The 27,849-nt window shown below is 36.0% G+C and overlaps 1 protein-coding gene across 27 annotated transcripts in view; it reads right to left on the bottom strand.

Moving 5' to 3' along the window:
- The window catches only part of ZNF644 (zinc finger protein 644), a 104,396-nt gene that overhangs the window by 35,724 nt on the left and 40,823 nt on the right, over nucleotides 1-27,849 (bottom strand). For 14 of the 27 annotated variants that reach the window (XM_058716631.1, XM_058716617.1, XM_058716614.1 and 11 more), the window contains one exon: nucleotides 17,098-17,133. The exons of the other annotated variants lie outside the window; for them this stretch is intronic. In XM_058716631.1, coding sequence (XP_058572614.1) covers nucleotides 17,098-17,133 — 36 coding nt within the window. The remainder of the gene's footprint in view (nucleotides 1-17,097; nucleotides 17,134-27,849) is intronic. 27 annotated transcript variants of the gene reach the window in all.

Genomic DNA, 27,849 nt, shown 5'->3' with positions numbered 1-27,849 from the left:
CAAACTCCCTCACTTTCTCTATTCTGCTGGCACTCTCAAGCAAACTTACACTGGTTCACCCCTTTTTACTCCAAAACACTTATCACCTTCTAACATACTGTATAATATATTTATTTATTATGGTTATCGTTTGTGTATCCCTCCTGTACAACTAAGTCACAAGGGCATAGATCATTGTATTTATTAACTGAATCTCTCAAAGGTCTAGAAGAATGCCATCATCCAGAACCTTGGTATTGTACACTGCTCTGGTAATGCTCTGTGTAAAAGCCTCTGGGAACCAAATAGAAGGAAGTTTGGGAAATACAAATTTTCTTAATATGGCAGCAAAGCAAACAATACAGAAAGGCTACATAGTATTATTTCATTGAAAACAACTCAAGGAAAGATCCCAGTGTCTTATCTCTCTCACTATGCCTTCAACCTCTCTATACCTACTTTCCTTTCTCTCATACCCCTCTCATTCCATTTCTCAGTTTTAGAATTAAAATTCAGAAATGAAAAGGTTGTCAACAGTGGCAGGTCTGATAGTTAAATCTAAAAAAGTAAAGCCGCCTTGTTACTGACACTTTGATTTAGCTATGAAGACTTGGCTTTGTTAAATTGTTATATGGCCAACATTTTCTGTAAGCTAATGAATTAAATCAACAGTACAAAGATTTTGAAGAAATTAGATTTACAGCATGTACACACATATAAATGCTGATAATTATTTTCACTCATGACAAAAAATCCAAATGCCAACTTAAAAATGCCAGTTTTCCAAAATTCTCTTAGGAGATACAAAAGATAAATGTCTATAAAGACAATGATCAAATAGCCCTATACAACAAGAAATAGACATTCTTATTTTATAACGTAAGTGGAACATTATATAAAGTCTGACTATATATTATAATGACCATGGAGAAATTTCCAACAGAGACAGAAATCATGTAGACCATATTCTCTGGTCACCATGCAATAAAACTAAAAATTAGATACAATTAAAGAGTTAAAATGTCAATTATATCTCAGTAAAACTGGGAGAAAAAGAGTATCTACAAAAACAAAACGAAGAGTGAACTAGAAAAGGGTCAGAACAAAGTAAGAATGAAGAAAGGAGATACAAAAGGATAGAAAATGGAGGAAAGAACAGAGCCAAAAGAGGACCCAGGAAAAAGATCTAGCATATATTTAATGGGAATCCCAGAAGTAAAGGAGAGAGAAAACAGGACAGAAGCAATACTAGAAGAGACAATGGCTGAGAAATTTCTAAAACTGACAAAAAAACATCGAACCACAGTTTCTGGAAGCACCAGGAACTCTTAAGATGGATATAATAAAAAGAAAAATACACTTAGATACATCACAGTAAAAGTGATGACAATGCAAAACAATGAGAAAATCTTAAAAGTTGCAGCAGCAAAAAGGATACAAAAAGACAATAATTAGACTGGGGGGGGGGGGGGGGAGGGGGAAAGCAGCTAGCTCCTGAAGTCCAAGAACTACTCTGATGCTTTCAGCTAAATCATACTGTTCTCTTGTTGAACATAAAAATATCTCACAGAATAATCACTTCAGACAAGGTTACTGTGTAACACAAAGTAATCAAATATGACCTTCTGCCACTAAATGAATTGACTGCTATTATCAATTCTTTACCAATTGTAACTTTATCCCAGCTTCAATGTGCCTTCCCTATTAGTTAATAATTAATTTATTAAGATGGCAATCCTGAGATGAATGAAAACAAAACACAACATAAAAAAACATGGAATGCAGCAAAAGCATACTGAGAAGGAAATTTATAGCTATAAATGCTTACATTAAAAAGGACAGCAAATCAATAACCTAATTTTACACCTTAAGGAACTAGAAAAATGAAGAGCAAACTAAACCCAAAGCCAGCAGAAAGAAGGAATAAGTATTAGAGCACAGATAAGCAAATATAAAAATAGAATAAAACAAATAAAAAGTTGATTCTTTTAAAAGATCAACAAAATTAACAAGTTGACTAAGAAGAGAAAAAGAGACGATGCAAATAATTAAAATCAGAAACAAAGGTAAGGACATTAATACAGACGTTAGAGAAATTAAAAGGATTTTAAGAGAATACCATGAACAACTAGATATCAACAAATCAGATAATCTAGATGAAATGGACAAATTCCTAGAAACACAAACCTGACTCAAAAATAAATAGAAAATCTGAACATATCTGTAACAGGTAAAGAAACTGAATCGGTAATCAAAACCCTCTCAAAAAGGAAAAGTCCAGGATCAGATGGTTTCACTAATAAATTCTACCATGTGGAGAATTAACACAAATCCTTCACAAACTTCCAAATGTGGAAGAGGAGACACTTCTTTTTTTTTTCTTTAATGTTTATTTATTTTTTGAGACAGACAGAATGTGAGCTGGGAGGGGCCTAGTGGGAGACAAAGAATCTGAAGTGGGCTCTGCATTGACAGCAGACAGTTCAGTGTGGGGCTCGAACTCATGGAACCATGAGATCGTGACCTGAGCTAAAGTCACTCAACTGACTGAGCCACCTAGGTGCCCCGTGGAAGAGGAAACACTTTTTTTTTTTTTTTAAATGTTTATTTTTTATTTTTGACAGAGAGACAGAGCATGAATGGGAGAGGGGCAGAGAGAGAGAGAGGGAGACACAGAATCCAAAGCAGGCTCCAGGCTCCAAGCTGTCAGCACAGAGCCCGACGTGGGGCTTGAACTCACAGACCGCGAGATCATGACCTGAGCAGAAGTCAGCCGCTCAACCGACTGAGCCACCCAGGTGCCCCAAGGAAACACTTTTTAACACATTTTATAAGTCAGCATTACCCTAAAATCAAAACCAGACAAAGATACTGAAAAAAAAATTACACCCCCTTATGAATACAGATGTAAAAATTTCAACAAAATGCTACCAAACTGAATCCAATGGCACATTAAAGGGATTATATATTATAACCAAGTGGGATTTATCCCAGGAATGCAAAGACAGTTCAATATAAGAAAAGCAACCAATGTAATACATCATATTAACAGACCAAAGGAAAAAAAAATACATGAATATTTCAACAGACACAGACCACTTACTAAAATCCAACACTGTTTCATGACAAAATCACTCAGCAAACTAGGAAAAGAAAGGAGTTTCCCTAAATAATAAAAGGCATCCATGAAAAACCCAGAGTTAACATCATAGTCATCAAAGGTGAAAACCAAGCTTTCACTCCAAGTAAAAGACTGCCTGTTTTTACCACTGCTATTTAACACTGTACTGGAAGTCCCAGCCACAACAATTATACACGAAAAATAAATAAAAAGCATCCAAATTGGAAAGGGAGAAATAAAACTATCTCTATTTGCAGATGACATGATTTTATATATTTGGAAAATACCAGAGACTCCACATATACACACAAAAAAAAACCCTACCAGAGATAATATAACAAAATCAAGCAAATTTGCAGTTGTAAGATCAACACACAAAAATCCGTTGTGTTTCTCTAAGCCATCAATGAATGATCTGATGAATGATCTCAAAAGAAACTAAAATCCCATCTACAAAAGCATCCAAGATAAAATACCTAAGAATAAATGTAACTATGGAGGTAAAAGGCTTACATACTTAAAACGACAAAACAATGGTGAAAGAAATTAAAGGAGATATAAATAAATGAAAAGACATCCCATGTTCATGGATTTGAAGATGAAATATTGTTAAAATGACAAAACTTCCCAAAGTGATCTACAGATTCAGTACAATCACTATGAAAATTCTAATGGCCTTTTTTTTTCTTTCAGAAATGGATAAGCTGATACTCAAATTCATACGGAACTGGAAAGGTTTCTGAAAAGCAAAGGCAATATTGAAAAGAAATAAAGTAGGGTACTCCCTCTGATTTAAAAACTTATTACAAAGCTATAGTAACCAGTGTGGTACTGGCATTAGGGTAGACACAGAGACCAATGGAATAGATTTGAGAATCCAGAAATAAACCCAAAGAGCTGTGGCCAACCGATTTTCAACAAAGGTGCCAACACCATTCAATGGCGAAAGAACAGTCTTTTCAACAAATGGTGCTGGGACAAATGGACAATCACATGCAAAATAATGAAGTTGGATCCCTGCCTCATATCACATACAAAAACTAAATCAAAATGGATCAACACTATATATATAACAGCTGAAAACAATAAAGCTCTTTGAAGAAGGCCTAGGGATGGATCTTCATGATGTTGGATTTGGCAATAAATTCTTAGATTTCACACCAAAAGCATGATGAACAAAAGAAAAAATAGATAATCTGGACTCATTAAAATAAAAAAGTTTTGTCCATCAAAGGACATTATTGAGATATATTTAGTAAGGGTTTAGAATCCAGAATATATAAACAACTGGACAACAAAAAGACAACCCAGTTTTAAAAATGGACAAAGGCTCAGCCAAGAACTAATGTGTTAAGATGGCAAAGGAGGAGGATCCTAGGGTCACTGTGTCCAATGCATACAACTAGATAATACCCACATCAACGTAGATAACCCAAAAAACTTATCTGAAGACTAGCAGAACAGACTCTCCACAGCTAAATGTAGAGAAGAGGGTAGGTAGCGTGGAGACACAATTGGGAGCCAAATTGACCAATCTGAGGGATCCATGGGAGGGATGCTGCAGGCATGAGGAAGAGACCCTATGCCAAGCACTCCAGACATTGGGGGACTTGTACTGGAAAGATGAATCCCTGTAACATTTGGCTTTGAAAACCAAAAGGACTGGAACTTTAAAACTCAGCAGGCTTGGTGCTGAGAGAGCTGGAGGACAAAAGGAAACTGAGTCCCTTCCCTAAAAGAGACAGCACAACAAACAGTCCTGATGAGATACAACATAGAACCAGCAGTTTGAAAAATGCCTAGGGCATACAGGAAAGAGATTTGTTTACTAATCTCAAAGAATGTGTTGGAGGAGCAGGGATCTTTGGGAGGCTTCTCCAGCAACAAAAGAGCTGGCAGGCACCATTTCCCTCTTCCCTCCCCCGACTCCCAGCCTGGAAAGTAAACCTGTGGGAACCAGTGTAGCACAAATACTCTCTACCTAAGCTTGCTAACATAACAGGGTGCCCCACCCCTGCATTCTTCTCTAGACTCGGCCCCTCCATCCCAGCCTGGACAAGAGTTTTCCTTGGCAGCTGTAAGTTCTCTCCTGCAGTAGACTGGCATGGACCTGGCTGGCACCCCTGTCCCCACGCTCTCCTGCAGACCTGAAGGAGTCCATCCAAAGCAATACCACAAGGGTGGCAGTGTGCAAGCAGCCTTGCCAGGGACAAGCACCACTCTAAAATGACTCATGCCTCAGGGAGAGGGGAAGATAAACCACACACACCAGTCTGTCTGTGGCCCCAGCATGGGCTGCCAGCAGACATCTGGTCTGACTGTAGGCTCCTCCCACCAATGAAAGCTCCTCAGGGGCAACACAGGGAAACCCTGCAGACTGGTGCTACCACAGCTCTGGCAAACACCTGGTCAGACTCAACTCAAGTGCAAGGTGGCTGAGACTGGCCCACTAACACCACAGGGACCAAACCCTGACCAAAACAGGCAAAGAGCAATATTGCAGATGACTGGACTGAAGGCAAACGTGGCTCAGCCACAGTAGGATGCAAGCAACACACACAGGAGACATTCCTGAAGTGTCAGCTTCTGGTGAACTGGGGACACTGCACTGCAGGACACAAGACCTCTTCTTCATAATGCCACTACTTTTAGGAGCAGAAGATATAGATCACTTTCCTAACACACAGAAACAGATACAGAAGTTAGTCAAAATGAGGAGACAGAGGACTATGACCCATATGAAAAAACAGGACAAAATCCCAGCAAGAGAGATAAACAGAAGAGAGATAATATGCTTGATAGAGAATTTAAAGTAATGGTCATAAAGACAGTCATTGGACTTGAGAAAAGAGTGGAAGGCCTCAGTGAAAGCCTCAACAAACAGAAAACATAAAGAACAATCAGAGATGACTAACTCTATTAGCTGAAATTCAAAACACCCTAGAGGGAATAAATAGACTAAAAAAAGCAGAAGAATAGATCAGCAATCTGGAGAAGAGAGTAAGGGAAAGCAATCAAGTGGAAAAATGTGACGAAATTAAGGGAACTCCACAACACCCAGTGTAATAACATTCATATTATAGGGATCCCAGAAGGACAGAGAGAAAAGGAGGCAGAAAATTTATATGAAGAAATAATAAAGCTTCATGAATCTAGGGAAGGATACAGAAATACAGATCCAGGAAGCACAGAGAGTCCCCAACAAAATCAACCCAAGGAGGTCCGTACCAAGAAAAAGCATAGTAATTAAAATGGCAAAGAGTGATAAAGAGAGAATTTTAAAAGAAGCAAGAGAAAAGAAAACAGTTACATACAAGGGAAACCCCAAAAAGCTATCAGCGGATTTTTCAGCACATATTTTGTAGACCAGAAGGGAGAGGCAGGATCTATTCAAAATGCTGAAAGAAAAAAACTCTGCAACCAAGAATACTCTATCCAGCAATCCATCATTCACAACAGGAGAGTTATGCAAAAGTTCCCTGACATGCAAAAGTTAAAGCAATTTATCACCACTACACCAGCCTTACAAAAAATGTTAAAGGGGACTCTTTGAGTGGAAAGGAAAGAATATAAGCAAGAGTAAGAAAAGTAAGAAGCATAAGAAACTGGACAAACGATGTGAACAGACAGTTGTCAAAAGATATACAAATGGCCAACAAATCTGTGAGAAGATGTTCAACATCTTGGTCATTAAGAAAATACAAATGCAAACCACGAATAGATACCACTTCACACCCATTAGGATTTTTTTTTTTTTTTTAAAGTAGGCTTCATACCCAGTATGGAGCCCAACATGGCTTGAACTCATGACCCTGAGATTAAGAACTGAGATGAGATTAAGAGTCGGATGATTAACTGAGTCACCAGGCACCCCCATTAAGATATTTTTAATTAAAAAAAGAAAAACATGAAAAATAACAAGTGTTGATGAGAATATGGAAAAATAGGGACCCTCATCAATTGTGGTAAGACTGTAAAATGGTGCATCCACTATGGAAAACCAGTTTGGTGTTTCCTAAAAATAGGTAACAGAGAATTACCAATCGACCCAGCTACTCAACTCCTAGATATATACACAGGAAAAATGAAAACTTATGTATACACAGAAACTGGTACATGAGTGTTTACAGCATCATTATTCATAATAGCAAAAAAGAAACAAAGTACATGCTACAACTTGGATGAACCTTGAAAACATTATGCTCAGTAAAAGAAGTCAGACATGAAGGTCATGTATTGCAGGATTCCTTTCATATGAAATATCCAGAATAGACAAACTGATGCAGATAGTAAGTAAAGAGTATCAGGTGATAGTGGAAGGAGAAAATAGGAAATATTACATAATAGCTACAGGATACTGAAACAGTTCTGAAACAAGAGAGCTGTGTAATATTATGAATATACTAACTACCACTGAACTGTGCATTTAAAATGATTGTGTGCTACATAAATTTCACCTGAATTTAAAAAAAGATAGCAATATTAAAATGTTTCCATGTTCTGACAACAATAAATTCACAGCAAACTTCTACTTCCTTAGACTCTCTCTAAAATTACCCAACCAAAGTCCAAATCCTGTAATAGGTTCTTTCTAATACCCTCTTAAAAAAACACCCAAAGGTTTCCTATAAATACATGTAGAATCCTTCACTGCAACAAGTATAAAAAACTGTGTTCTTACTGGTCTTTTTGGCTGGAAGGCATTGACAGGAGTAACAACCAATTTCTCAACAGAAATAAAAGAAGCCCAAACACAAAGGGATAACATTGTAGTTAGAAGAAAATAACTGCCTACCCTGAATTCTAACTAGTAAAAAAACTATCATTCAAAAGTGAAGGTGAAATACAGAACATGACAAGACAACAAAAACTGACAATTTCTCAGTACAAGTGTTCTTCAAAAAAAGGAAGTGATTATAGATGGGAGAACTGAAGATGCAGGAAAGAATAAAAAGCAACAAAAATGGTTACTATGTGGGTAAATCTAAAATAATGACATAAAACGATGATTTTTTATGGGGCTTAAAACAAATATGCAGTCAAAAATACGTATTCTAGGAAATAAACTAAGAAGGGGAGGAAGTTAATGGAATCTTTAGTGTTTTAGTTTCCTTGTATTGTCTAAAAAATATAAAATAACTTAATTAGACTTACAGGTCAACAGTGCATGTTGCAAACTCTAGGGCAGCTGTTCCCAAAAGTGCAATCTATAGGCCTCTAGGGATCCCTGGGACCTTATTAGGGGATCTTTAAAATCACAATTATTTTCATAATAACATGAAGACCTTATCTGCCTTTTTCACTCCCATTCTCTCAAAATTGTAAAATGGAGTTGTCCAGAGTCTACAGGACTCGTGCTATTCCAACAGATTAAAGCAGAAGCACGTGTAAGAATCCAGCTGTTTTCTATTAAGTGAGATATTAAAGAAATGTGCAAAAATGTAAAAACAATGCTACTCTCCCCACTAAGTTTTGTTTTGGAAAGTATGCTCTTCACAAAATTATGTTATTTATAATGACATTTAATGGGAAACTCTTCCTCCAAACAATAAATTATCTGACCCAAAGTGTCAACTGTGCTAAGGCTGAGATACACTGATATAACCAAATAAAGTTCTTTTTAAGAGTTTAAATGGGTCTTGAGAATGCAGAATTTGAGACTCCTGACCTAAATAAATGAAAGGATAATATGACATTCATGGACTGGAAGACATTACCATAAAGATGTCAACTCTATCTCAAATTAATGAATAAATTCAATTTTTGTAAAACTGACCACGTGACTACAAAAATTTATATGGAAGCTCAAAGAGTCAAGAAGAACAAGGTGGAAAGATCTGTCTTACTAAATACAAAGACTTGCTATAATGCCACATAAATTAAAGCAGCATGATTTTGGTGTAAGGGTAGATACAGTAAACCAACAAAATAAAACAGAGCCCCAAAGCAGACCCATGTATATATGGTCACCTGATTTATGACAAAGGTGATCCTGTAGAGCAGAGGTGAGACAATCTTTTCAATAAATGGTGCCTCATAAAATGCGTACCCCTAAGGAAAAAAAAAGGTGACCTCTATACTTTACATTTAGTTGGCCCCTGAACAACATGGGTTTGAATGGCAAAGAGGTCCACTCATTACATGGATTTTTTTCAGTAAATATACTACAGTACTATGAATGTATTTTTCTTATGATTTTCTTATTAACATTTTCTTTTCTCTAGCTAACTTTTAATATAAGAATGCAGTATATAATACATATATAAAATGTGTGTTAATTGACTATCTTATTTTATTAAGGCTTCCAATCAACAGTAGGCTATTAGTAGCTAAGTTTTTTGGGAGTCAAAAGTTATATAGCAATTTTCGACAATGCAGGGGTCAGCACCCCAAACTCCCATGTTGTTCAAGGGTCAAGTGTATATAGAATCAGTTTTAGGTAATAAAGTCTCTAGGACAGTGTCTTAACAACCTCAGCACTAGTGACACTCTGGGCTAGGTAACTGTTTTGTACATTGCTGGACGTTTAGCATTCTGTGCACTGTGAGATGTTTAGCAAGCAACCCTAGCCAACCCACTAGACACCAGGAATACCCCAGTCACCTAGCTGTGAAAACTAAAAATGTGAACGTTACCAAATTTCCTGCACAGGTAGGGAAGGTGTGGGGTGAGGGAAGGGAGAATTGCCTTAGTTAAGAACCACTGTTCTAGAAGGTAACATAAGAGATGTCTTCACCTCCTTGCAGCAGGGAAAGATTTCTTAAACAGAACGCAAGAAACATTGACTATAAAGGAAAACAATGATAAACTGAACTACATTAAAATTTAGACCTTCCTTTCATCAAAAGATATTAACAATAGGGTAAAGACCAAGCCAAAGTGGGTATATATTTTTCTAACAAACCTAACTAAATGAAGGTCTTATATCTACCACATATGAAAACAGGGGTGTGCCTAGGTGGCTCAGTTGGTTATGTGTCTGACTTTGGCTCAGGTCATGATCTCACAGTTCGTGAGTTCAGGCCCCACATCACGCTCTGTGCTGACAGCTCAGAGCCTAGAGCCTGCTTCAAATTCTGTGTCTCCCTCTCTCTCTGTCCCTCCTCCACTTGTGCTTGCTCTCTCTCTCTCTCTCTCAAAAATAAACATTAACAAAATTTTTAAATTAAAAAAAAACTCTTAAAAAGGACAGAAACTCCAAAAGGAAAAAAAAAAGGGCTCATACCCATAAACTATGGAACTCGTATAAATTAGGAATATATTAGGAATATAATAATAATAATTATAATAAAAAGGTGGGGGAAAGAAGAAGCCTCACAGCAAAGGATATACGAACAGCCAAAAAATTTGTGAAAAAGTACTCAATCGTATTTGAAATCAGGGAAATACACCCACCAGAAGGGCTAAAATTAAAGAAGCTATTGATACCAGATGCTGGTGAAAATTCAGAGCAACATGAACACTCATATCCTACTAACAGGACAGGTACAACTATGTTGAAAACAGTTCTCATGTTATCCTCTAAATTTAAACACATATACACCAACCACCCAGCTAATCTACTCCTGGTATGTACTCAACATAAATGTACATGTGCCCCAAGAAACACATACAAGAATGTTATGACAGTATTATTCAATCCAAATGTCCAAAAGTAAAAAAGATACTGATGAAATACAAGTGAGCTATAACTACATCTGAAAATAAAAAAATCCATGAACCTCCCAAATGTAATGTTAAACAAAATAAGCAAAAACAAAATAATACTATTATATAATTCTATTTATATAAAAGCACAAAGGCGGGGTTAAAAAAACAAAAACACAGACATATTCTTTGAAGTCAAGCCAGTGGTTACTCCAAGTAAGAGTGATCGGGAAAGGAAACACAGGGGCTGCTGGGTTGCTGGCAGTATTCTATTTCTTGATCTCTGGTGGCTGTGGGGTGTTTACTTTGTGGTGATTCACTGAGCTGTATACTTACACTTTTGCACTTTCTTGATGTATCATATTTGAATTTTAAAGACGTGGATCACCATCTTTTATATGCTGTATATGCAACTTAGAACACAATAATTACACAAATATTTTAGCTACTATGATATTAGGTATCAACTGCTTAGGAGAAAAGTCATGTCTGGGGTGTAATAACTTTCCACATCTTACATTTCTAGATCCTCTGCATATTGGCTGCAGAAAGACATAATGAAACACCTTTATATTTTCTGTTTTCCTATACATTTAATTTACCTTGATCACCTGAAAAAAATCCAATTTCATAGCTTTATATAAGACAAAATAAAATACACATCTTAGAAAATGCTAACATTAAAGAAAAGTTGAAGATGTTTGTTTCTAATATTAAAAATATTTTTCAGACATTTAGACACAAAGATGATTAAGGCAAAAAATAAAGATGATGCCTGAACTAAAAGACAATCCTATCAAAAATTCGTAGGCTTCCCTCTCTACCAAACTAAGCCTTGGTTTATATTTTTATATTCCATATGACATTTTAATACAATTCAATTTTACAACACCTATTATTATTTTGTTTACAAAATAAGAATCAAATATTTATAACATTAAGTTGCTTAATATCAAGCTGCTCCCCTCTGAATTTAATGATTTATGCAGAACAGCAGTTAATAGCAGAAGCAGACCATCTGATTCATTTTTAAGCCAAGTAGTGCCACCAAGTGGTGGCAATTTTTTTTCATGAAACACCACTCTGAAGCAACAGAAAGTTACATTGAAATACATTATTAGAATAGAAAAAAAAAAATCAATCTGAGAATAAATTTTAAGTAAATAAGTTTGTGAAATATTTTGGTACAAAGTCTGAAAACAAACCAAAAAGGTCAATCTTTTTGGAAAACAGCTGTATGTATTACCCTGAAGAAACCTACAGTTTCAAAGTTAAGTTTTTTTTAGAAAGCAAACAATGAATATAATGCCACATTGTTTATTTTTGTTGCTTGTTTTTTAGTTCCAGATTTTCTTAAAAAGACTTACATTGCTTTAGAAATTAGTGAAACACATGCAGGGGAGGCACCTGAAGGTTTTACAACAGTATTACCCTCATTAAAGACAGGGAGACAGTAAGGAGAGTAGTAAATGATCTGTTTCAGGCCTCTCCTTGGCTTGTGGATCATCTTCCTAGGTCTCTTCAAACTGTCTTCCTCTATATGCATGTCTGCGTCCAAATATCCCTTTTATAATAAGGACAACAGTTATAAGTGGATTTGTGCCATCCTCCTTAGTGACCTACCTTTAACCTGATTCCCCCTGTAAATACCCTATCACCAAAAAAGGTTTACTCTGAGGTATTCCGAGATACCTACCTCAGGTCCTACTCTGCGGTGATGGGGATTAGGACTTCAACAGTGAACTGGGGGTTGGGAGAGCAGTAACACTAATCCTTTGTATTTGAGTATTTTTGATGACTATTTTTCTTATTTAAAAAGAAGAAAAATAGCTCTTAGAAATTATTAAATGATGAATACTTGTGATATTGTGATATATGAGAAACATTTGGTCTTCCTCCCAGTTTCTGGCACTTCTAAAACCCTTAGGAATTTCCTAAGTGTAAAGAGTTATTAAAAAATCCTTTTGTTATGTTAATGAGGTGACTTTTGGAGATCACCTAAGACTGGGGAATGCTTGCCAGAGGTTGCCATGCTAACCATGTGTCCCACCTACCTGACCTCTGGAGGGGAGAAGGGTTAGAGGTTAGATCAATTGCTGATGATTTAATCAATCCTGTAAATATAATGAAGCTGTCATAAAACCTCAAAAGAATGGGGCTCAGAGAGTTTGTGGGTTCGTGAACACAGGGATGTGCTGCGAGGGTGGTGTGCCTGGAGAAGACAATGGAAACTGCACACTTCTTCCTGAGTTATACCCTTTTATAATAAACCGGAAATCTAGTAAGTAAACTGGTTTCCTGAGTTCTGTGAGCTGCTCTAGCAAATTAATCAAACCCAAAGAGGGGATCATGGGAACCTGTGATTTAGAGTCAGTAGGTTTGAAGTACAAGTAACAAGGTGACAACCCAGACTTGTAACTTGCATCCTAAATTCAAGGAGAGGGTCATGGGAACCTCTAACTGGTAACCAGTTGATCAGAAGCAGACCACAACCTGGGCTTGCAACTGGCATCTGAAGTTTAGGGGTGGGGGGAGTCTTAGAGGGCTGTAACATTAACCTGTGAAATAGTATCAGAATTGAGCTGAATTGTTTTTTTAATGTTTATTATTTTTTAGAGAGAGAGAGAGAAGGTGGGAGAGAAAGAGAGAGAGAGCACGCGTGAGCAGGCAGGGGAGGGGCAGAAGGAGAGAAAGAATTGCCAAGCATGCTCCATGCTGTCAGTGCAGAGCCTGACACAGGGCCCTATCTCACAAACCATGAGGTCATGATCTGAGCTGAAATCAAGTCTATCTAATGCTTAACCAACTGAACCACCCAGGTGCCCCAGAATGAGCTGAATTGTAGGACACGAAGCTGATATCTGGAGAACTGCATGGTGGTGTGCACAGAAATCAACCCTCCATATACTGGAAATGGGTCCAGAACCTAATAATACTATTTTACTTTTGTAAACTATTACCAGCAAAATAAATGACTAAATTTTAGTAGAAAGCTATACACACACGCACACACACACACACACACTCTTTGATATTAGTAGTAAGTGTCATTTGGTTAATGTACAACCCAATTATAATGTATACAGTCCTAGGCCTCATCTCCTAACACTCTCCTTATCGCTGTACCCCAGCCATGCTGGCCTCCCTGCTATTTCTTGACCAGGCCCCACATACTCTGTATGTAATGTTTTCTGCCTGGAGTTCTTCCTCCACAGATTCTTCAGTTCCAGTGATCTTCTCAGTTCCTAAATAAAACAGCACCCTTAGTCACTCTTCATCCCCCTCTCTGGTCTTATTTTTCTTCACATTACTTGTTAATAGCTGACAGATTATATAGTTATATGATTATCTGTTTCCTCTCCCCTACCACAAAGTAAGCTTGAGAGCAGAGACTAACGTTTCGTTCACTGATGCACCCCTAGCGCCTAATACAGTACCAGTGTGACTACTTTTTTGTGTATGATCATAAGCAGAAATAATTTTTAAAAATTAATCCATCTGCTTTCTCATTGGATCTGTTGGTTTCTTTCTAATCACTTCTTCATGCCTAGAGGCAGAGTGACCTTTTCAAGCTTACCACTCCTCTATGTAACACAACATTTTCCTCTATTTCAGCACAAAGTCCCAAATCTTTATCACAGCTGAAAAGGCTTTTTTTTTTTTTTTAAATGTTTTTATTTACTTTTGAAGGAGAGAGAGACAGAGTATGAGCTAGGGAGGAGCAGAGAGAGAGGGAGCCATAGAATTTGAAGCAGGCTCCAGGCTCTGAGCTGCCAGTACAGAGCCCGACGCGGGGCTCGAACTCACGAACCATGAGATCATGACCTGAGCCGAAGTCGGACGCTCAACCGACTGAGCCACCCAGGCGCCCGTGAAAAGGCTTTTTGCTGGGCCCTGCCTACCTTTCCATCTCTTTACTCCTCACAGTTCTCAGGGAATTCAACTACTCTGGCCCTCTCTCAAATTCCCCATTGTGTTCCTTCTCATCACAGGGACTCTGCACATGCAGTTCTTTTGGTCTGGAATCCTCTGTTCCCCTCCATCACATAAATTAGCTAACCTAAACTCCTAAGCTTCCTTCAGATCACAGCTCTAAATGTCACTTACTCTGGGAAGCCCTCCTTGAAAACTCTGTGTCAAGTTCCTCTGTCATATGCTTTTGTTTCTTTCAGAGCTCTAATGTCTTTCAAATATTTGATTTAATTTTTGAAGAATGTATTTCTCCCAATGAATAGGAACCATGTTTTTGCTGTATATACTGTGTTGTAAGCAACTAGAAGGTGCTTGAATACCTAAATGAAGGGACACAGACAAAGCAGGCTAACTATAAGTGAATAATAAAGCCTGCAATCAGTCAATTATGGGAATTCAACAAAGCAAACTTTCTTTTTTATTAACGGTAACTGTTTTATCCAGACACACTCCTTATTTCTGGGTAACTGCCTCTCCCTAGCCATCAGTGTGTACACAAAAGATAAAAACTTATTTAATATTTCCACTAATTGGAAAGTAAGAGTAATATAAATCTTTGCAACATTTATCGTTATATCATTAGCTTTCAGGTGCTTTAAACAACAAAAGAACACACTTTTACTGTTTCTATACTGTTAATTATTAATATCACAGTAATTAAAATGGGTCATAATGAATTTTTCAAACAAATTTATATCATAAATGATATAAAGTAAGGCTACAATATCCTCCCAGATTTATGACATTTTTTCTAAATAGTTTAAAATACCTTCAGATGGCAAAGGTGCACACCTACCTGCCACAGTAAACCAAAAGTTGTTTATTGGACTTGGTTGGTATTACACTCTAAGGATATGGTAAAATGTAGATTGCAAAAAACAATTCCAAATAATTGCATTCAACTCACTAATTCATTCAGTTACACAGAACATTTTGAACCCACTTAATGTTATAGACTGAATTGTGCCCTCACTCCCATCATATACTGAAGCCCTAACCCCAAGTATTCAGATTGTGACTATACTTAGAGACAAGGCCTTTAAACAGGTAACTAAAATGAGGCAGTTAGGGTAAGTCTTAATCCAAGTTGACTGGTGTCTTTAAAAGGAGGGATTAGGACATACAGAGAGACAACAAGGATGTATGCAGAGAGAAAACGCCATGTAAGGACACAGCAAGAAAATGGCCATCTAAAGCCAAGGAGAGAGGCCTCGGGAGAAACCAAACCTCCCTTGGACTTCCAACCCTCAAAACTGTAAGAAAATAAATTTCTGTTGTTTAAGCCACCCAGTCCATGATATGTTCTTACGGCAGCCCTAGTAGACGAATACATTTATCTTATACTGTATTTGAAGGATCCATTGTAATATATGTGAATAACTAGTTATTTTTGCCCTATGAATACACCAAACTGAGGTTACCTCCGCCATGCTTTACGCTAAATGTTGGGGCTTAAAAAAAGGAGTATCTGTTTGGGCATATGAGCACCCTTGCCTAAGAAAAAATTTGGTCCTGCCTACTCTTATTATTGCACCCCACGCAGCAGAGATATATTTCTACCTAGATATCGACAGCAATTTCCTTAATGGTCAGAAGAGAACAACTCAGCTATTATTACCTGATATATTAAACATATGGATCTCTTTTGAGTCGATAATATAAAAAGCTTTACATAAGAAGTCCCTGTAAATGACCTTAATTAAAACAGTTTGCTAACTGTCCTTTTCTGTGGCTGAGAAAATTGTGAACTAGTGGTCAAAACTGTAAATGTGCTTTGGAAAAATTGAGACTTTTCAAAAACAGACTGCCAGAATTTCTTCCCTAGAGTTTCTGATTCAACTTTGCTATAGTTTTCCATTTTCCATAGTAGCTCTAATATGTAGTCAGAATCATCTAAAACAGGTTTCTCAACCATGTCTGCACCTGGAGACCTTTTAAAAACTACTGACACTTAGTCTCCTTCTGAAGAATTTAGGAATGTGGCTCTGGCACTGTTAGTTTTAAACATATATATTTAAAGAATTATTAAAAGAATACACATATATATTAAAGAAACTCCTAGGGAGCTAAAGGTGCAACCATGATTGAAAAACATAGTGTGGAATCCAGGTAGCATATGACTATATGTTGTGATTAATGTGAGGCATGTGCAACTGAATATTGGTATGTATGAATGATTATTGAAAGATATATTATCACATTCCACTGAACATATTTTCCTTAGTAGTAAAGACAGAATAAATAATACTATATACTGTAGCACGTCTTCATTATGAAAGGCAACTGTGTGCCTTCAATTATCTACGTAGAAAAGGAAATGAGAACATCAACAAAACACAGCAAACAGAATTCAACAATACATTAAAAAGTATACACACCGTGACCACGGGGCGGGGGCAGGGGATGGTTTATTTCTGGAATGCAAGGATAGTTTAACATAAGACAATCAATCAGTGTAATATACATTAACAAAAAATAAGGATGAAAACAACATGATCATCTCAGTTGATGCAGAAAAAAACATTTGAAAAAATTCAACATTATTTCATGATAAAAACATTCAATGAACTAGGAATAGAATGAAATGACCTCAACATAATAAAGGCAATATATGGAAAGCCCAGAATTTACACTGCACTAAGGGGCAAAAGACAGAAACCTTTCCTCGAAGATGAGAAACAAGACAAGGATGCCCATTTTTGTTGTATCTATCTACAGAGTACTGAAATTCCTATCCAGAGCAACTAGGCACGACACAGAAATAAAAGGCATTCAATTTAGAAAGAAAGGAAGTTATCTTTGTTTGCAGATGACATGATCTTATAGGCAGAAAATTCTAAAGATGCCACAAAAAACCTGTCAGAAATAAATGAATTCAGCAAAGTTGCAGCATTCAAAAATCAACATACCCCCTCCCTTACACCACTTAACAACAATTAACTCAAAATGGATTTAAGACTTGAATGTAAGTAAGACCTGAAAACATGAAACTCCTAGAAATAAACACGGTGTTGACATGGGTATTGGCAAAGGCTTTTTTTTTTTAATTTTTTTTAATGTTTATTTATATTTGACAGAGAGAGAGAGAGAGAGACAGGGCACTAGTAGGGGAGGGGCAGAGAGAGGGAGACACAGAATCTGAAGCAGGCTCCAGGCTCCGGGCTGTCAGCACAGAGCCCAACGCGGGGCTCGAACCCACAGACTGCGAGATCATGACCTGAGCCGAAGTCAGACGCTCAACCTACTGAGCCACCCAGGCGCCCCAAGGGCTTTTTGAATATGACACCTTAACAAGCAACAAAATAGTAAGAGGGATTACATCAAATTAAAAGGCTTCTGTAAAGCAAAAGAAACAATCAAAAAGTAAAAAGACACCCTATAGAATGGGAAAAAAATATTTCCAAACCATAAATATAAAAAGGGATTAACACCTCAAACGTATAAACGTACAACTGAATAGCTGGAAAACAAATAATACAATTAGAAATGGTGCAAAGGATCTGAATAGACATTTTTCTTAAAAGATATATGAATGGCCAACAGGTACATGAAAAGATGCTCAATACCACTAGTGAGTAGAGGTATGCAAATCAAAACCACAATGAGAGAGGGGTGCCTGGATGGTTCAGTCAGTTACGTACCTGACTTCAGCTCAGGTCATGATCTCCTGGTTAGAGGGTTCGAGCCCCATGTCGGGCTGTCTTCTGTCAGCACGAAGCCCACTTTGAATCCTCTGTCTCCCCCTCTCTCTGCCCCTACCCCATGCACACGCATGTGCTCTCTCTCAAAAATAAATGAACATTAAACAAAAATTTTAAAAACCACATGAGGCATCACCTCAGTCCTGTTAGGATGGTCATGGTCAAAAAGACAAGTAACAAATGCTGATAAAGACATAGAGAAAAGGAACCCCTGTATACTGGTGGTGGAAATGTAACTGGCCTAGCCACTACGGAAAACAGCATTTTGTTCCTCAAAAAATAGACCTACCCTAGGATCCAGCAATTCCTGGGCATTTACCCAAAGAAAACAAAAACACTAACTTGAAAAGATATCTGCTACCTATGTTCATAGCAGATTATTTACAATAACTAAGACATAGAAACAACCTAAGTGTCCAATGAGAGACGAACAGATGAAGAAGTGGTAAATATATACAACAGAATATTATTCAGCTGTAAAAAATGAGGAAATCCTGCCATTTACAACACGGGTGGACCCTGAAGGCATTATACTACGTGAAGTAAGTCAGAGAAAGGCAAATGATGTATGACCTCATCTACATGTGGAATCTAAAAGGAGAAGAAACCCCACAAATTCATGAAGAGACCAAATTTATGGTTACCACAGGTGAGGTGGTGGTGGGAGGAGGGTACTGGAGAAAGGTGGCTAAAAAATACAACTTCCAATTACAAGATAAGTACTACAGACAGAAGGTACAACATGACGACTATAGTTAACACCACCTTAAGACATACAGGAATGGTGTTAAGAGAGTAAACCCTAAGAGTTCTCATCACAAGGGAAAAAATTCTTTCTCATTTTTTGCTTTTTCTATTTTATCTATATGATGATGGATGCTAACTAAACTAATGGCAGTAATCATTTGACAATGCAGCTGACCCTTGAACAACACAGGTTTGAACTGTGTGGGCCCAGTTATAAGCAGATTTTTCACAGGACAATATTGTAAATGTATTTTCTCTTCCTCATGATTTTCCTAATAACATTCTCTTTTCTCTAGCTTATTTTATTGTAAGAATGGTACCTAACACGTGTCACACAAAATGTGTGTTAATCAACTCTCCATGTTACCGGTAAGTCTTCCGATCAACAGTTGGCTATTAGAATTAAGTTGCTGGGGAGTCAAAAGGTATATACATGGATTTCTACTGTGGACAGGGTCAGCACCCCTCACTCCCACGTTATTCAAGGATCAACTGGATATGTAAGTAAAACCATTATGCTGCACACCTTAAGTTTATATAGTGATGCATGCAAATTATATCTCAATAAAACTAAGAAAAAATTGAAAATAACAATAGAGGGGGGAAAAAACAACATGCAAAGGTTGACTGCATTTCTCAAAATAAACAATGACCAATCTGAAAAAAAAAAACACTTAAAATGATACCATTTAAAAAAGCATCAAAAAGAACACAGTATTTAGGAATAAACCTAATCAAAGAGGCTAAAGACTTACTACTGAAAAAACTACATTGCCAAAAGAAATTGAAGATGATAAAAATAAAAGACATCCAGTGTTCATGGATTAGGAGACTTAATAACATTAAAATATTAATACTACTCGAGGTAGATTTAATCCAATCCTTATCAATATCCCAATGGCATTTTTGCAGACAAAAAATTTCATTCTAAAACTTACATGGAATTTCAAGGGACCTTAAATAGCAAAAACAATCTTGAAAAAGAAGAACAAAGTTACAAGTCACACTTACTGATTTTAAAACTTACACAAAGCTACAGTAATCAAAACAGTGTGGTAGTGGTACAGACTACACTTCCACATATAAGATCATACGATTTTTTGACAAGGATGTCAAGAACATTCCAAAGGGATAGACAGTCTTCTCAAAAAATAATGCTGAGAAATCTGAATTAACATGAAAAAGAATGAACTCGTGGACTCTTACTTTCAAGTGTTCAATCAATATCATATACCTGGAATAAATACCACCTGCTTGTACTATATAATTGTTTTTACACATTATTTGGTTCAATTTGCTAATATTTTCTTGAGAATTTTTTGCATCTAAGGTTAGAGATGTTAAGTCTACAGTTTTCTTGTTTTTGTACTTTCTCTGCCTAGTTTTGGCATCAGTGTAATACTAGCTTCATAAAATGAAACAGAAAGTGTTCCCTCTTCCATTTTCTGGAAAAGATTAGATATAATTGGTGTTAATTCTTCTTAAATTTGTTTAAAATAATTCTCCAGTTTGGAATTTTCCAGTTAAACTTCCATCTTGGCCTAAAGATTTCTTTTCTGGAAGATTCACAATTCTAAATTCAATGTCCTTACTAGTTATTGGTCTATTAAACATTAATTGTGTATTGAGTAAGTTGCAGTTGGTTGTGTTTTTAAGATATTGGGCCATTTCATACTAATTGTTAAATTTATGTCTGTAAAATTGTTCATAGTAAGCTCTTATCATCCCTGTAATATCTATAGGGTCTACAGTGATATCCACCATTACATTATTAAATAGGTAATTTTTATCTACTTTCTATCTTTATCAGCCCTGCTAGTTTATCGAGTTTATTGATTTTTCATACAAGTAGCTTTCCATTTCAGTGATTTTTCTCTCTTTAATTTCATTTATTTCTACTCTTAAATTTATTATTTTCATTTTCTGTTTACTTTGGGCTTAGTTTGCTTTTCATTCTCTATTATATGAAATCTTTCCCTTTTCAAATGTAACATTTTAACACTATAAATTTCTCAACATTGCTTCAGCTGCATTCCTTGTATTTTGTTATGTCGTATTTTCATTTCCATTAAATTTCTTTTTCTGAGAATTTTTAAGCCATGGATTATTTAGAAGCAGGTTTAATTTTCAATAGACAGATATTCTCCTATTACTGACCTGTAATTTGATTCCATTATGGTCAGAGAACACTCTATATGATTTAGATTCTTATACATTTCTTCAGGCTTGTTTCATTGCTGAAAGGGGTTGTCTATCTTCATGAGTGTTTCATGGGCACTCGATTAAAATGTGTATTCCTATGTGGTTAGGTAGAATGTTCTATATGTGTCATTTAGATCCTGTTGGTTTATCGTATTCAGATTTTTTATATTCTTGCTGGTTTTAGGTCTAATAGTTTTAGCAGGTGCTGAGAGGAGAATGGTAAAGTGTTCAATTATAACTGTGGATTTATCTCTTCCTTTTTCAACTTTATCTTCTTTTTTATTTTATTTTTTTAGTGTAGATTAGGACTCTATCATTTGGTATATACACATTTAGGATCATTATGTCTTCCTGGTAGATTGATGCTTTTATCATTATTTAATGTACCTCTTGGTCTCTAGTAATTTTTTCTATTCTGAAGTCAACTTAACAGAAATTAATGTAACCATTCTTGCCTCTTTTTTAAGTTAATATTTGTATGGTATATCCTTTTTCATCTTTTTATTTCCAGCCTAGTTATGTCACTGAATTTGAAGTAAATTTCTTGTAAGCTACATATAATAGAGTTGTGTCTTTTATCTACTCTGTCATTTTCTTTTTTTTTTTTTGATTGATATATTTATACCATTGACATTTAAAGCAATTTCCAACCTGCAAATTAAATGTTCCTATTTACTTGTGGCAGGTATGACAGTGTTAGAAGAGCCACTTAAAAACCAGAATAATGACTCAATATAGAGAACCTCACTAAACAGATACAAAAGGAATCAGACAAAACTTTATAAAACAGAACCAAATAAATATTCTGGTGCTGAACAACAATTAAAATGAAAAATTCATTAGTGTATTTCAAAAGGAGATCTGAGCAAGTAGAAGAGACTATCAGTGAACGTGAAAGTAGATCAATTGAAATTATATAGTCTGAGAAGTAGAAAGACTAAAGAATGAAGCAAAATGAGGCTAAGAGACCTGTGGACACCATCAAATGTGCCAATCTATTTATAATGAGAGATGAAGAAAGAGAGAAAGAGGTAGAAAGAATATTTCAACAAATAATGGACATATATATCCAAAATCTGATTAAAGACATGAAACTGAACAGCCAACAAATTCAACAAACTCCAAGAAAGATAAACTCCAAAAAGATCCAGAGTAAGTCACGTTAACATAAAATGGTCAAAACACAAACACAATGAATGAATAATTAAAGAAACAGGAGAGAAGTCATATACATTGGGCTGTAAGTAAGATTACAAGCTAATTTCTCAGGGTACCTGGGTGGCTCAGTCAGTTAAGTATTGGACTCTTGATTTCGGCTCAGGTCATGATCTCATTAGACCTCATTAGATCAAACCCTATGAAGGGCTCCACATTGGGCACGGAGCCTGCTTAAGTAAGATATTCTCTCTCTCGGGGGCGCCTGGGTGGCTCAGTCGGTTAAGCGTCCAACTTCAGCTCAGGTCATGATCTCACAGTCTGTGAGTTCGAGCCCCACGTCGGGCTCTGTGCTGACAGCTCAGAGCCTGGAGCCTGCTTCAGATGCTGTGTCTCCCTCTCTCTCTGCCCCTCCCCTGCTCATGCTCTGTCTCTCTCTGTCTCAAAAATAAATAAAAACATTAAAATAAATTAAAATAAAATAAAATAAAAAGTCATATTATAAAAAAAAAAGATATTCTCTCTCCCTACCCCCCTTGCCACTCCCCTGCTTGAACATGCTCTCCTCCTCTCTCTCTTAAAAAAAAAAAAAAAAAAAAAAAGCTAATTTCTCATCCTATACCATGGAGGCCACAAAGCACTGACATAATGAAGTAGAGAAAGAGGGGCACCTGGGTGGCCTCTCGATTTTGGCTCAGGTCATAATCTCATGGTTTGTGAGATGGAGCCTCTTGCTGGGCTCTGCAGTGACAGAGTGGAGCCTGCTTAGGATTCACTCTCTTCCTCCCTCCCTCTCTGCCTCTCCCCTGCTCACACTTTCCCACTCTCTCTCAAAATAAATAAACTTAAAAAAAAGTGCTGAAAAAAAAATTGACCAAAAATTCTATACCCAGCAAAATTATCCTTAAAAAAAAAAAAAAAGGATTACAACAGTCTCAGATAAATAAAAGCTGAAGATAGTTGACCACTAGTAGACCTGCCCCACAAGAAATGTTAAAGGGAATCATTCAGCTACAATGAAAGGACATTATATAACTCAAAGCTATAAAAAAAATAATAATGATAAAGGCAACTACATGTGTAAACATAAAAGCCAGTACTACTGTATAAAGTAACTTAGGACAGTAACAACAAAACAGAAGAAGGATGGAGCTGTATAAGAACAGTTTTTACACTACTGATACAGAGCTGGTATTAATTCAAACTAGAATGTTATAATCTTAAGATATTAATTGAAATTGCCAAAGTAAACACAAGAGAACAACTAAAAAATACACATAAAAGGAAATGAGAGGAAATGAAAATGATGCACAACACAAAGACCAATTAACACAAAAAAGGCAAAAATGGATAGAACTACAAAGATTATCAATAAGACGAATTGGATGTACCAGACATATACAGAATAATCTACCCAACAACAGCAGAATATACATTCTTTTCAAGTACATATGGAACATTCTTCAGGACAGACCGACCACGTGTTAGGCCACAAAACAAGTCATAAATATTCAAGAATGAAATGATACAAATACCTTTTATGACCAAAATGGAATGAAACTAGAAATCAATAGCACAAAGAAAACTGGAAATCCACAAATCTGTGAAAATTTAACAACACACTCTTAAACAACCAAAGGGTCAAAACAAAGAGAAAAAGGGAAATTAGAAAATACCTTGAGACAAAGAAAAATGAAAACCCAACATAACAAAACTTGTGGAACACAATGAAAGCAATGCTAACAGGGGAAATGTATAGTTGTAAATAAGTTAAAAAAAAGAAAAAAGATCTTAAATCAACAACCTCACTTTACAACTCTAGAAATTATAAATGGAAAACATTAACACCAAGTTAGAATAAAGAAGGAAATAATTAATATACATTACAGCAGAGATAAGTGGATAGAGAACACAAAAACAATAGTAAAAACAATGAAACAAAAGGTCGGCTTTATGAAAAGATCAACAAAATTGACAAGTCCTCAGTGAGCTAATTAAGGAAAAACAGAAGACTCGAATTAACATCAATTCTCTTAAAACTCTTCCAAAAAATTGAAGAGGAGGAAACATTTCCAATCTCATTCAATGAGGCCAGCATTACTTATTCTGGTACCAAAGCTAGACAAAGACACAAGAAAACTACAGACCAGTATCTCTGATGAATATGGATACAAAAAAATCCTGAACATAATAAATGCAAACTGATTTCAATAGCACACTGAAAGGATTATTACACCATGACCAAGTGGGATTTATTCCCAGAAGGCAAAGATGATTGAACACATGAAATCAATGAGTGTAATATACCACATTAACACAATGAACAAACACTACATAACCACTCAATTGATGCAGAAAAAACATTTAACAAAATGCAACACCATTTCATGATATAAAAACATGGTAAAAAACTAGGAATAGAAGAAAACTACCTCAATATAATAAGGCCCATTTATGAAAAGCACACAAGTAAAAATCACACTCAATGGAAAAGAAAGCTTTTCCTCTAACATCAGGAATAAGACAAGGTTGTATGCTCTTGCTACTCCCATCAAACATAGTACTGGAAGTCCTCACAAGAGCAGTTAGGCAAGAAAAAAATGAAGCCATTCAAATTGGAAAGGAAAAAATAAAACTATCTCTCTTCATAGACAACCTTATGCAGAAAACCCAAAAGACACCAAAAAAAACCAACAACAAAAAACCACCCCAAAACTATTATAACTAAATAAACAAATTCACCAATGTTGTAGGATATAAAGTTAACACACAAAAATCAGTTGTGTTGGGGTGCCTGGGTGGTTCAGTCGGCTAAGTGTCCAACTTCAGCTCAGGTCATGATCTCATGGTTCGTGGGTTCAAGCCCCACATCAGGCTCTGTGCTGACAGCTCAGAGCCTGGAGCCTGCTTCAGATTTTGTGTCTCCCTCTTCTTCTGTCCCTCCCCCACTCATGCTCTGTCTTTCTCTCTCTCTCTTAAAAATAAACGCTAAAAAAAAATCAGTTGTGTCTATACATTAACAATAAACAACCTTGAAACAAATTAACAATCTCATTTACAAAAGCATCAATAAAAATAAAAAACAGGAATAAACTTAACCAAGGAGATGAAAGACTTGTGCACTGAAAATCATAATACATTGCCGAAGAAAATTAAGGAAAACACAAACGGAAAAATAACCAGTATTCAAGGACTGGGAGACTTACTGTTAATAAGTCCATATTATCCATATTATCCAAAGCAATCAACAGATTCAACATAATGACTATCAAATTCCCAATGGCATTTTTTGGGGGAAAAGTAGATAAATTTACCCTAAATTTCATATGAAATCTCAAGGGATCTCAAAAGTCAAAGCAATTTTGAAAAGGAAGAACAAAATTGCATGTCTTACATTTCTTAATTTCAAAATAAATTTGCAAAGCTATAGTAATCAAAACATTCTGGTACTGGCATAAAGACAAACAGACCAAAGGAACCGAAAAGACAGTCTGGAAATACACTCACAAAACAGTGAAATGATCTCTGCCAAGGATGCCAAAACCTTTCAACAAAAACTGGATACTCTCTTCAACAAATGATGCTGGGAAAATGGGATAAACACATACAAAAGGGTGAAGCTGGATCCTTATTTTATACCATAAACAAAAATTAACTCAAAATGAGCCACAGACCTAAATGTAAGATCTAAAACTATAAAACTCTTAGGAGAAAACATAGAGGAAAAGTCTTCGTGACATTTAACTTGACAATAATTTCTTGAATATGATACCAAAAACACAGACAACAAAAGCAAAAATAGACAAATGGAAGTACATCAAACTTAAAAACTTCCATGCATCAAAGGGCATCAAAGGGCACAATCAGCAGAGTGAACAGGCAGGTAATCTACAGAATGGGAGAAAATATTACCAAATGTAGATATGGTAACTAGTTAATGTCTAAAATATATTTTCAAAATTCTTGCAGAACAAAAAACCAAATAACTCAATTAAAAAATGGGCAAAGGACTTGAAAAGATGTTTCTCTAAATATAATCTACAAATGCCAACAAGCATATGAAAAAAATGCTCATCATCATTAATCATCAGAGAAAGGCAAATCAAAACCATAATGAAGTATCACTGCCATCCATTAGGATAGTTCCCTCAAAGAAATGACAGAAAATGACAAATGTTGGTGAAGGTGTGGACAACCTAGAACCCTGTGAACTATTTAGGGGACTGTAAAGTGGTGCAAAAACAGGATGGAGGCTCCTAGAAAACTTAGAAATAAAACTATCATATGATCCAGCCATAACAACACTTTGAGGTATATATTCAAAAAAATTTAAGGAAGACTCTTGAAGGATATTTGCATACTCATGTTTATAACAGCACTATTCACAATAGCCAAGAGGTGGAAGCAACCCAAACATCTACTGATGGATAAATCAATAAAGGAAATGTGGTATATAAATACAATGAAATACTATACAGCCTTAAACAGGAAGAAAATCCTGTCACATGCTACCAAATGATGAAGCTTAAGAACATTATGCTAAGTGAAATAACTCAGTCACAAAAAGGCAAATATTATATGATTCCACTTATATGAGGTATCTAAAATAGTCAAATTCATGAGAACACAAAGTTGAATGTGGTCACCAGGGGCTGGGAGGAAGGGCAAAATGGGAAGCTGCTGTTTAATCAGTATCGAGTTTCAGATTTACAAAATGAAAGAGTTCTGGATATCTGTTTCACAAAATATACTTCATAAGTATACTGTGAATATATTTAATACTATTGAACCATAAACTTGAAAATGATTAAGATGTGCATAGCAGCACTATTCACAAGAGCCTAAAGTTTTAAGCAACCCAAATGTCCATCCACAGGTGAATGGATACAGAAACTATAGCACAGCCATACAACAGAATGTTATTCTTATTCAGGCATAAAAAGAAATGAAGTACTCATATGGCACAACATGGATCAGCCTCAAAAACATTATGCTAAGTGAAAGAAGCCAGACACAAAAGGTTACATACTATACAAAGCATTTCATGTGAAATATCCAGGATAAGTAAAGTCATAGAGATAATAAGCAGATTAGTGGTTGCCAAGGGCTGGGGGGAAGAGGGAAGAAAGAGGACTGACTGCTTAATGGGTACAGGGTTTCCTTGCGTGTGATGAAACATAATGAAACTGGTTACAGGTATAACTGCACAATATTGTAAATCTAAAAGGTCACTAAATTTTATACTTTAAAATTAATAATATATTTTAGGTTAATCGTACCTTCAAGAAAAAAAAACCAATTGCATTTCCATATACTAACAATGAA

The sequence above is a fragment of the Neofelis nebulosa genome, chromosome 2 (assembly GCF_028018385.1).
Source record: "Neofelis nebulosa isolate mNeoNeb1 chromosome 2, mNeoNeb1.pri, whole genome shotgun sequence".
Lineage (NCBI taxonomy): Eukaryota > Metazoa > Chordata > Mammalia > Carnivora > Felidae > Neofelis > Neofelis nebulosa.
This window is presented reverse-complemented; position numbering and strand designations above follow the sequence as displayed.